General features: G+C 45.8%; 1 protein-coding gene across 1 annotated transcript in view; it reads right to left on the bottom strand.

The window, feature by feature from the left end:
- Positions 1 to 6421, bottom strand: part of LOC143941452 (uncharacterized) — a 90765-nt gene extending 84344 nt beyond the window's left edge. The window contains exons 1-4 of the mRNA XM_077463338.1: positions 6310 to 6421; positions 3355 to 3556; positions 1539 to 1677; positions 1071 to 1204 (exon numbers count right to left, since the gene is read on the bottom strand). Coding sequence (XP_077319464.1) covers positions 1071 to 1204; positions 1539 to 1677; positions 3355 to 3556; positions 6310 to 6370 — 536 coding nt within the window. The 5' untranslated portion in view covers positions 6371 to 6421. The remainder of the gene's footprint in view (positions 1 to 1070; positions 1205 to 1538; positions 1678 to 3354; positions 3557 to 6309) is intronic.
- Between the last annotated feature and the right edge of the window lie 6296 nt (positions 6422 to 12717).

Here is a 12717-nt window from a genome sequence, read left to right as displayed (position 1 = left end):
AAGCCTTCACAGTTCTGGAACAACATCCTATGGACAGATGAGACCAAGATCAACTTGTGCCAGAGTGATGGAAAGAGAAGAGTATGGAGAAGCAAAGTAACTGCTCATGATCCAAAGCATACCACCTCAGCAGTGAAGCATGGTGGTGGTAGTGTCATGGCGTGGGCATGTATGGCTGCCAATGGAACCGGTTCTCTTGTGTTTATTGATGATGTGACTGCTGACAAAAGCAGCAGGATGAATTCTGACGTGTTTCGGGCAATTTTATCTGCTCATATTCAGCAAAATGCTTCAGAACTCATTGGACGGCGCTTCATAGTGCAGATGGACAATGACCCGAAGCATACTGTGAAAGCAACCAAATAGTTTTTTAAGGGAAAGAAGTGGAATGTTATGCAATGGCCAAGTCAATCACCTGACCTGAATTTGATTGAGCATGCATTTCACTCGCTGAAGACCAAATTGAAGGGAAAATGCCCCAAGAACAAACAGGAACTGAAGACAGAGCATCACCAGGGATGAAACCCAGCGTCTGGTGATGTCTATGCGTTCCAGACTTCAGGTTGTAATTGACTGCAAAGGATTTGCAACCATGTATTAAAAGGTGAAAGTTTGATGGATGATTGTTAATCTGTCCCATTACCTTTGGTGCCTTAAAAAGTGGGAGGCACATATACAAACTGTTGTAATTCCTACACTGTTCTCCTGATTTGGATGTAAATACCCTCAAATTAAAGCTGAAAGTCTGCAGTTAAAGCACATCTTGTTTGTTTTCATTTCAAATCCATTGTGGTGGTGTATAGAGCCAAAAAAATTCAAATTGTGTCAATGTCCCAATTTTTATGGACCTGACTGTACAACATGAAAAAAAAGGAGGAGGGACTACAGCTCAGTACTAGGGGCTGATAAGTGAATGATATTGAGGCCAGCCAATATGGTGTGAGGAGAAAAATATTTGTTCTTGGGTTACATACTGTTTGTTCACTCTGTGTTTTACTCCCCTACAGTACAGATCAACATAATCTATACAAATAAGTACATTGATTGATGTCCCATGTACTGTGACCTACCTGAGGAACCCAAGAATTCCCAATCTGTACTGGATCGCCACAGACACCACGTTTTCTTGAGCGCTAATTGCGGAGCCATCGTACATAGCGGCGGTCCCCATTACCAGCCCCCCACCGTGTATGAACACCATGACCTGGGAGAAGGAGAGAGGAGATTGTCTTTTATCAATTTACCATTCCAGGACACTATGAGACTGTGGGAAACTGACCTCCGGGTACTTCCTTAATCCTTAAGATTGAGGAGGAATTAAAGGGAATCACTTAACGTTACTGTAATAAAAACAGATCTGTAATTCTGTAGATCCTCTACCTATTGACGACCTTTTCATATTGTATAACTATACACTAAAGAGCCAATATTTGCACTACTCACCATCACCTGTATATCTTCACCCCAAATAAAGGCAGTGTGACTGTATGCAGGGGCTGGGCAATAAGAAGCACACAGGGAACACAAGTGATACTTACAGGTAGCTTGGCATTGACACCTCGGTCTGATGGAGTGAAGACGTTCAGGTACAGACAGTCCTCAGATGTGGGAGGAAGAGTCCCCACCATATCGATTAATTTCAGCATTTTTCCAAAATGTTCTGCATTCTGGGGACACCTAAAAGGAGACGTACCTGTCATCAGAAGAGGTAGACAGGATGCAACTGTCCCCAGGGCCTTCTTTAAGGCAGGGCAAAAGGGGCAGCTGCCCTGGGCCCTGTCATTGTTGTGGGGCCCAAAGCAGCTGCCTCATACTTGCCAACTATCCCAGTTTAAATTTCCTTGTCCCTTGAAGTTTTAGCCCTGTTGTTTTGTACAGATGACTCACCCGCAGACCCTGTGTTTACATGTAAATAACTGGCATTCATATGTAAATAGCAGTGGCATTACTAAGCAAAGAGCTGTGGCCATCTGCATTGATATGTAAATAAAGGTGGCATTCATATGTATATCATGCTTCCCTGCAGTGAGAAGATGATGTGCTGTAACCTCTAGCAATCAGTGAGCAGTATTACTGTACAGTAATCTCTAGCAACTAATTAACAAGCAGAAATCCTTTGCTGTAACCTCTAGCGACTAATCAGTGAGCCGTAATGTGTGCTGTAACTTCTAGCAACCAGTCAGTAAAGCAGTAATGATATGCTGTAACCTCTGGCAACCAATCACAATTGCTGCCTGATCTGATACACTAAACTGATCTTAAGTCCAGCTTCTATTTATTGTATGTCTCAGAGCAGGTGGAGAGTGAAATTGCATGGGAGGGGGCCCCCAAAAAATTTTTTGCCCGGGGTCCAATCAATATTAAAGACGGCCCTGACTGTCCCTGACCCTAAACCCATCATCTCAGTGAGCCCCATATAAATATGCCAACAGATACAGACCTTCTCTCTGTATCAGCACAAGAATGGTGGGATCCCCCCCATAATGGGTGCAGCAGGTGTACAGACCCAGGAACTTTTGCGCAGGGATGGTGGGAACTCCTCATACCTGCAACAGCAGGCATACACACCTGGGATCTCAGTGCAATGATGGTGGGAACTCCACAAAATGGGCACAGCAGGTGTACAGATCTGGGAACTTTCGCGCAGTGATGGTGGGAACCCCTCATGCTTGCAACAGCAGGTGTACAGACCCAGGAGCTGAGTAGAGAATCTCTTTGGCTGGGTTCACACTAGTGCAAATTGGATGCAGGTTTCTCCGCAACCAATTCGCACAACAGGAGATTGTGACTGGCTCTCTATGGAGCCGTTCACATATCTCCATTGTGGCTGAGGAAAAATCCGATCTTTCAGAACGTGATGACGTAATTTCGTTACGATGGGACTACATTCAGGCTAGTAGCCAATACCTTTGATGTAGGAATTTGATCTGAGCATGCGTGGCACTTGGTCCGATCAAAATTCTCTACACATGATCGGAGTATGTCTGATCAGCCCAGTTGGTCGGGAAATATTTCCAACATGTTGGAAAATTGGATCCGACGGAATCAGTCCGATGCATACCACACACAGTCGGATAATCCGACAACACGGTCCGATAGGACACATTCCGAACGGATTCTCCGACCGTGTGTACAAGGGCTAACACTTGTCAAAGCAGGTGTACAGACAAGGGAATTTAGCACATTGATAATGGGAGTTCCCCTGATGTGCACAAATAGAGTCCCCAGAGATAGAAGAGACTTTCAGAGGATTTCTCACTCTAGAATCCACCAAACACTCAAATATCAATTCTGCTTTATAATTTCAGGATAATCAACTGCACCAGAGATGACAGCTCACATCCTTGTATTTACATGGGTGGGTTTTCTGTGGCTTCTCTCACTGACTTCCAGGGTTCGGGCGGTTCTGGTGCTGCAAATCGTAGCGGCCCCACTGGTGGTTTTGCAAAGGGGATTCCATAGAAAACATCCACAGTTCTGTCCGCCTCCTTAACCATGAGCGTTGTCCCCTTAAGTTTTCCATAACTTGTGTCCACCATAAGTCTACCGCCATCTGCTGGGAGAGTAAAACATATCAATGTATCCTTCTTATTTAACAGATACATTTGCAGCTTACATTCACCAAAAATGGTTATATACTGTACATTTGTAACTTTCACAGAACTGGCTACTTATGAGGGAATAGCACTACAGTGTATCAGTGCTCCAATCACATAAGACATTTCAAACACAGATTGCTCTTCAGAGGGCACTGCAGGGCACAGTAAATCTGAACAAGCCTTTAGAAAAATCCAGTTTACTGGTAAAGTGTTAGAGAGACAAAAGAAAAAAGGAAATAAAGCACCTGGACCAGGTTGCTTACACCCAAGGGTCCTCAAAGAGCTGTGCTCTGTTATATCTAAGCCATTGTTTCTAATTTTTAGGAATTTTTTAATGACTGGTACCACTCATTGTACCACAGAATTGGCGTGATGGCGGCCTTTAACGCAGGGCTTCATGGTCGCTGCTTCCCCTATCCATGCGTCCGGCCCCCTAGTTTACATGTGGGCACTGGATGCATGGATTCCAATGGGGTTTTTTTTTTTAGAAGCACGTGATTAGAGCCAGAGGCTCTAGTAGGCTTCAAAAAAGGGTGGACTCAGTTGTTTGACAATAGAGAATTAATATTCGCTATTATCTTCCTGATTCTCCTCCCAGCCAATCAGAAAGCAGATCCCGAGACCATCACCCGATTGGCTGAGAGGAGACGTGATCCTATTGGCCACCGAGGAGGAAGAGGGAGGGGAAGCTTGAGGCACCAGGAGGAGGAGACGCCCGCCACCCGGAAGAAGCGCTGCCCAAGACCTGATCTGAGTCCAAGGATGATAGGGTGTGGTTGGAGGATAAAAGGAGGAGGGGCAAAAGAAAGAAAAAAAATAAGAGGTACAGTTACTTTAAGTCCTAAGGTTTTGCCTTCAGAAAATAAGTTTGAGGTCCTGTCAGATGATGTTGATGAATGGGACTCATTGAGAAAACATCCTCTATGGATAATGAGTACCAGGGTGCAATGAAGCGCGCTGGTTGTCCAGGAAGAGGGAGTAGTCAGGCTAAGAAACGGCTGACTCAAATTACCCTAATGGCAGTTCCCACTCCATTAAAAGTGGCAACCAATGCCAATGTTGCCAGCTTAAGATCAGTAAGTGCTCATCATATGGTCTTATTTTTTGCTCAGCAAGTTTGATGCTGACATTTTGTTTTTGCAAGAGACCCATCTGAGTAGTGTGGCCGATATACATCTGGCAAAGAAGGAGTGAAGATGTGGTCTCACATTTTGGTCTCTTGCAGCCGAGCCTTACAGCGGGGTTACGGTCCGTTTTTCTGGTATGGTAATGTGCTGGCGGGTGATTCGGGTAGAGATTGGGAGATGCATGGTCTTGGACGTCTCTGTGAGGGGGCAGCACCTGTGCCTGATTAACATCTATGGTCCCCAGACGAAGTGGGACAGGAAATACCTCTTTACAAAGATTAAGCCTTTTCTTTTTACGGCCCAGCAGGTTATATTTGGAGGTGGTTTCAACATCATTATTAGGTCTAAAGACAGGAGAGGTTTCAGAGATAAGCTGGACAATGACAGTCTTTTTCAAAATGCGATAGTTAGGGAAGCAGATCTGGTAGATGCGCACATTAAGCGCTGCCCAGACAGCACGGGGTTCACTTTTCAGAAAGGTAGTAGTCAGAGGAGGATACATAGGTTTTCTTTAAAGGGAGACTCTGCTTTTTCAGCACCTGTGTGTCAGGCAGTGGAGTTTTCTGACTCTTCGGGATTATTATTTGGAAACACTTTTTCTAGTTAGTCTAGTAGTCTGTTATGTCGCATGGAGTGTCAGATATCCTTATGGAGTAAAATCCTCCCTGGCGAAGTGGTGATGCAGGGCATTCTGGGTGAGGTTGGGAAGATTCAGGGTCTTGAGAAAGACAGGTGTCAGCAGGAGGCCTGGATAAGGGCATGGAGGAATATCAGGATTCTGTAGCTGCTGCCTGTTGATCTCGGGGTGTGCAGCTTTTCTTTGTATTCTTGTTTTACCCCCCTAGATTTTTAGATCAAATATATTATTGATAAAAGGCTACATGCATGGTGACGGTGATGTTCCTTAGTCTGGCTCTCTCGTTGGGATTATGTTGTGTGCAATTTGGTTTGCACCAATTATTTTGTAAATATGTTTATATATTACTTATGGTTTTATTGTATATAAGTTGTTGTTTGTAAGATTTTTCAATAAACAAAATTAACCCTGATAATGGGCACAGCAGATGTACAGACACGGGAACTCAGCACATGGATGCTGGGAATCCCTCATAATGGGCACAGCAGGTGTAGAGACCTGGGAAATCAGCACAGGGATGGAGGGAACCCCTCATAATGGGCACAGCAGGTGTAGAGACCGGGGAAATCAGCACAGAGATGGAGGGAACCCCTCATAATGGGCACAGCAGGTGTACAGACTCAGGAACTCATCACAGGGAAGGTGGGAACCCCTCATAATGGGCACACCAGGTGTACAGACTCAGGAACTCATCACAGGGAAGGTGGGAACCCCTCATAATGGGCACAGCAGGTGTACAGACTCAGGAACTCCTCACAGGGAAGGTGGGAACCCCTCATAATGGGCACTGCAGGGGTACAGACCTGGGAACTCAGTATAGGGATAGTGGGAACCCCTCATAATGGGCACAGCAGATATTAAGAAATTCAGCACAGAGATCTCACCAATAAAGTCTCAGTGAGATAGAAGACACTGCTGTAAATTACTTGTTATGGTAGAATCTTACCTGTTCCACAAGTCACCTGGATGGAACCGTACAGAAGAAGGATGGGGATCAGAGCTCTCATGGTTGTGTAAATGTTCAGAGAAAGAGGCACATTATATACATGTAATACTGACAGAGGTCTGCACAACAAATATTACTGGCTGGCAGCTGTCCAGGATTTTTGCTGATCTCTGTGAGAACATGAAAACTTGGACTTTACCCAGCATCCTCCCTGATAATACCTACCGTGGCTGCCTCTGAGGATAAAGTACTTGTCGAGTCAGGCAAAGTGAGGAATACAAGTACCAAATTAACATGACTATTGGCAGGAATCAGTATTGATAAGGATAAGGACATTAATAAGGAATAAGCATTGATAAGGATGAGCAAAATAATAATAATTGTGTCTCTTAGTATGGCACAACATAATATTCATATACTCCATGGTGGTGGGGGGATGGGTCACGTTTCCAATCCTGCCATCGGATGCTGCGATCTTCTATTTGGCCTTTGCTTTGGCTGCAGCTTTTCCTGATATTCTTCAGGGGCAACCTGAACCGGCTCCAACAAAAACTTGTACAGAGCTTATGAAATGTTTTCCTTTATTATATTGAGTGCAACAAAAATATTTACATTGTTTTCTTTAGGCAGGGTTTCCAGTGCGGTTTCCATTCAGCGATTCAGGTGCAAATTTGACAATGAAATCGCGCCTGAACCGGACTGAACCCCTTTTTTTCACTTTGCACCGCAACCAGCCTGGACATATGTGAACCGACTCCATTGAAAGCCAGTCTAGTTCATATATTTCATCTTAGCCCTTGTATACACGGTCGGACATTCCGACAACCAGATTCATCGGATTTTGTCCGAAAGATTTTGTCCGAAACTGGCGTTGCATACATACAGTCGAACAAAGCTGTCGGAAAAGCCGATCGTTGAGAACGTGATGACGTCCATTACGATGGGACTACGTTCAGGCTAGTAGCCAATAGCTTTGGTCTAGGAATTTGATTTGAGCATGCGTGGTACTTTGTCTGATCGGAATTCTCAACAAACGATCAGACAAAGTACGATCAGATCATGTTGTCGGAAAAGTTTACAGCCCAGCTCTAAAACTTTGTCGGTCAGATATTCCGACGGAAACAGTCCGATGGAGCCCACACACGGTCAGATTATCCGACAACACGGTCCGATCTGACATTTTCCGTGACCGTGTGTACAAGGGCTAAGACAAATCGAATTTGGTTCAAAATGCATTTGATTTGCATATGTGAACTGAGCCTTATAGTCGTTCTAAAACAACAGACAGAAGATAATCAGAATATTCACATCCAAGATCCACAAAGGATCCACAGTGATCACTGACAGGGAAAAGCATGGCATTCATGACCGTCCACCCGAATCCCATCTTAAATAATAAAAGTTCATTAACAGCGCGGGTCCACATTAGGATGTATCAGGTGATAGGATGTAGGATGTTGCTGACTGTTATATTCTTAATATCTAAATTTTATTTGGCTTTATTATACTTTTCTTTAGAATATGAATTCTCCATATTGTGTGAAAGAAACTTTGAGACAATAAATTCTATGTTATGACTTGCGATAATTGAAGAAGTAAACATTTAAAACCTGTCAGGATTTTGATAAATGTTGTTTATGGTAAATTCTCCAGTTCATTATATATATGTTTTTAGAAAGTAATTTTCTATGTAAGTGAGAAGGCCAATGTAAATGAAAGTTTGCATAGAGTCTGAAATTCACCCTTCCCCCTACATCCTGTCATTTTAGGCTGTGGAGCTATGTTTTAAGTGTTAAAGTGGTAGCAGATGTTACTTTGCTATAGTAACCACTCATTAGCCCACACTTTTGTAAAGAAGGAGCTATCTTTCGGCGCCAAAATTGAGAATGGTTGATATAGTCATAAGTCTGGGAGTGAGACTTTCTGTTGATTCCTACTCACACAACTAGGCAGATGTCTCTTGAAGACCCAGTAGGCTAGCAGACACATCTCTTATACACAGCATACAAAGGGTTATTCCGCCATTTTAGCCACATGGCATAACCTCATATTTTTCATAAGACAATTTTTAAAGATATTATTGTACTATTTTTTGTAAGTATTCTTTTCTATTTAAATGTGTACAAATAAATACACATTTTTGAATTACGCTGACTCAGAACTAACTAAGGAAATTCGTCTCACAAGATTAATCGATCTCAACATATATACTTAAGACTTTGAAATATTTATTCATTACAAGTATATTTTTACACTGACTCAGCAGCAGCAAATTTGCAGGTCAAGAAGAGAAACTACGAGACATGTTTTTGGCTCTCAATTCTTAATCTTGAACCAAATGACCTAGAACTACTAAAGCCGCGTGCACACATAGCGGTATGTCTTAGTCTGGCGGACTTCCCGCCAGACTGTCCGTCGGACTTTCCGAACGGGCTACTTGCCCACACACGGCACTTTTTGAGCGGACTAATACGGCGTACTAAGTCCGCCGTACTATCCGCCCTACTTTTGAAATGAACGGACCCGCCCACACACGCAGAGGAAAGTCCGCTCATTTCGAGCGCGTCTCCAGGTAGGCGGGGCCCGCGAAGGAGACGTCGCTGGCCCCGCCGCCTGGTATGGACTTAAAGTGGAACCCCAACGCCGGAAAAAATCGGCGTGGGGGTCTCCCCCAAGTCCACAACAGACCCTTGTCCGAGCACGCTACCCGGCCGGCCAGGAAAGGGGGGGCGAGCGAGCGCCCCACCCTCCTGAGCCGTACCAGGCCGCGTGCCCTCAACATGGGGGGTGCCTTGGGGAAGGGGGGCCGCGCGGCCCCCCCACCCCAAAGCACCTTGTCCCCATGTTGATGAGGACAAGGGCCTCTTCCCGACAACCCTGGTCGTTGGTTGTCGGGGTCTGCGGGCGGGGGGCTTATCGGAATCCGGGAGCCCCCTTTAATAAGGGGGCCCCCGGATACCGGCCCCCCACCCTATGTGAATGAGTATGGGGTACAATGTACCCCTACCCATTCACCTGTAAAATAAAAGTACAAAAAAAACACAACACACGAGATAAAATACTTTATTGCACAGCTCCGGGGGTCTTCCGTCTTCGGGGGTCTTCTCCCCGGACTCCTCCGCTATCTTCTTGTAGCTCTTTTACTAGCGGAGGAGTCCGGCTTTCTTCCTCGCCGCCGGCCTCTTCTTCCGACTTCGGGAGTCTTGTCCCCCTCTTCGGTTCTTCTGCCGGGCCACCGCTCCTTCTTATAGCTCTTTTACAGGCGGTGGCCCGGTCTTCTGTCGCCGCCACCGCCGCCGCCTTCCGTTCTTCTTCTTCTTCTTCTTCTTCTCCAGGAGATGTTGACTCGACGATCTCTCCGGCCGCAATGCCAGGGACGCGCTGCGCTGCCACTTATATAGGGACAAGGGGCGGTGTCACATGGGTTTATGTCATATGGGTTGGTGTCACATGGTGACCCCGCCCCCTTACGATGTCACAGTCCCGGAGGATGCTGGGACTGTTTCCTGTGACATCAACCCATGTGACCAACCCATGTGACACCGCCCCTTGTCCCTATATAAGTGGCAGCGCAGTGCGTCCCTGGTATTGCGGCCGGAGAGATCGTTGAGTCAACATCTCCAGGAGAAGAAGAAGAAGAAGAACGGAAGGCGGCGGCGGCGACAGAAGACCGGGCCACTGCCTGTAAAAGAGCTATAAGAAGGCGCGGTGGCCCGGCAGAAGAACCGAAGAGGGGGACAAGATCCCCGAAGTCGGAAGAAGAGGCCGGCGGCGAGGAAGAAAGCCGGACTCCTCCGCTAGTAAAAGAGCTACAAGAAGATAGCGGAGGAGTCCGGCGAGAAGACCCCCGAAGACGGAAGACCCCCGGAGCTGTGCAATAAAGTATTTTATCTCGTGTGTTGTGTTTTTTTTGTACTTTTATTTTACAGGTGAATGGGTAGGGGTACATTGTACCCCATACTCATTCACATATGGTGGGGGGGCGGTATCCGGGGGCCCCCTTATTAAAGGGGGCTCCCGGATTCCGATAAGCCCCCCGCCCGCAGACCCCGACAACCAACGGCCAGGGTTGTCGGGAAGAGGCCCTTGTCCTCATCAACATGGGGACAAGGTGCTTTGGGGTGGGGGGGCCGCGCGGCCCCCCCTTCCCCAAGGCACCCCCCATGTTGAGGGCACGCGGCCTGGTACGGCTCAGGAGGGGGTGCGCTCGCTCGCCCCCCCTTTCCTGGCCGGCCGGGTAGCGTGCTTGGACAAGGGTCTGTTGTGGACTTGGGGGTGACCCCCACACCGATTTTTTTGGGCGTTGGGGTCCCCTTTAAGTCCATACCAGGCGGCGGGGCCAGCGACGTCTCCTTCGCAGGCCCCGCCTACCTGGAGACGCGCTCGAAATGAGTGGACTTTCCTCTGCGTGTGTGGGCGAGTCCGTTCATTTCAAAAGTACGGCGGATAGTACGGCGGACTTAGTACGGCGTATTAGTCCGCTCAAAAAGTGCCGTGTGTGGACAAGTAGCCAGTTCGGAAAGTCCGACGGACAGTCTGGCGGGAAGTCCGCCAGACTAAGTACGTCGGACTTACCGCTACGTGTGTACACGGCTTAACACGCAGTGACTCACTTTCCAAACCAATATCCATTTTATACAAGGACCTCTTTTCGAAAACGCCTCGATTGATGAAGGGTTCTGGTTTAGACCAAGACGATTGGGGTGACATCTGGGAGGCCCCGTTTAAGTGCCTAGTGTCCACCAAGGACTGCTTAATCCATTACAAATTTTTACATAGAATATACCTTACCCTTGCTAGGCTAGCCAGGATATTTAAAGGCCAGCTCTCTCTATGCTGGAGATTTTCTGCACCCCTCGCAAATTTTATGCACATCTTTTGGGAATGTCGTAATATTAAACCCTTTTGGCAAGAAGTTGTGACATATATCCAGTTGGTCACCTCCATTTCGATTCCCCTTTCGGTTAAAGTATGCCTGTTGAGCATAGTTGAACCTGTGGCTACCACTAGGGCCATACACACTCTTCTTACCCTCTTATTGTTCTCTGCCAGGAAACTGATTATTATGTCCTGGAAGAAATCTTTTGCACCAACGCTGGTATTTTGGAAATCACTGGTCAATAAAGCTGTCCTTTTGTACAAAGCTACATAGAGGGGCCCTGACTAAGTTTGATAAGTTTGGGGGGGTCGAATGGCATTTACAGATAGTTTCTAATTACCTCCTCGTATATATGTGGTCTGCTCCTTGGTTATGCTTAAAAAGCTGAGGGGAGTCTATTTCTGGGGTGGGTAATTTTAATGGCTTATCCCATTACAAATGTTATAATATGGTGAGTGTTTTTAAAGTACTTTAATTTTCCTGATTGGGAGGGATGAGGGAAGTTTGGAATTATGATGACGGTATTGTCCCCTATGGTTGCGGAGACGTCATCATGCCAGCATAGCTACATATGGCCCTCCGGCTGGAGGTCCATGAAATGTGCAGGTATTGCTTGGACAAATGTGTTGTATAGTATACACACACACACACACACACACACACACACACATATATATATATATATATATATATATATATATACTGTGAGGGGGTTCGCTCGGTAGCGGGTGTGTGTGACCCCCTGGATGGGTTCACAACACAAAGTCAGGCACAGCAGACAGCGGTGTAGGTGCAAAAAACAAAAGGTCCGGTTTATTTAGGCTACATGCAGTGATACATATAACAGCCAAACAAAATAAAACAAGAAAATAAATCCTGGTCAGCTTGACCTCTAACTACACACGTAGACTCCCTGTCTAACAACTGGGTGCAGCCTTGTGCTGCCCCAGTCCCTGTCTCTATTGTAGGGGTTTGCCACACAGGTGTTAACTCACTGCACAGAACAGATCTCAGACTCCCCAGTCTATACACACAAAACTGGTTCCAGGATGGAGCCTCTCCCTATGCATGCTGGGGTTTTTTGTAGAGGTCTTAATGAGCCCACTTACTTCAGCTGGGCTCATTAACTCTTCCCCTCTAATTGTAAAAGTCCGCATAAAGCCTGAATCTAGGACACACATATTTCCATCCTGAATACAACCAGGTGATTTTACCTGCGTGCTGCCACAATATATATATATATATATATATATATATATATATATATATATATATATATATATATATATATATACATACATACATACACACAGTATCTCACGAAAGTGAATACACCCCTCACATTTTTGTAAATATTTTATTATATCTTTTTATGTGACAGCACTGAAGAAATTACACTTTGCCACAATGTAAAGTAGTGAGTGTACAGTGTAAATTTGCTGTCCCCTCAAAATAACTCAACACACAGCTATTAATGACTAAACTGCTGGCAACAAAAGTGTGTACACTATTAAGCCAGAGACCCAACC

This window comes from Lithobates pipiens, unplaced genomic scaffold, assembly GCF_037356315.1.
Source record: "Lithobates pipiens isolate NorthernLeopardFrog02 unplaced genomic scaffold, aLitPip1_a1.2 Scaffold_10, whole genome shotgun sequence".
In the NCBI taxonomy this organism is placed as follows: domain Eukaryota; kingdom Metazoa; phylum Chordata; class Amphibia; order Anura; family Ranidae; genus Lithobates; species Lithobates pipiens.
This window is presented reverse-complemented; position numbering and strand designations above follow the sequence as displayed.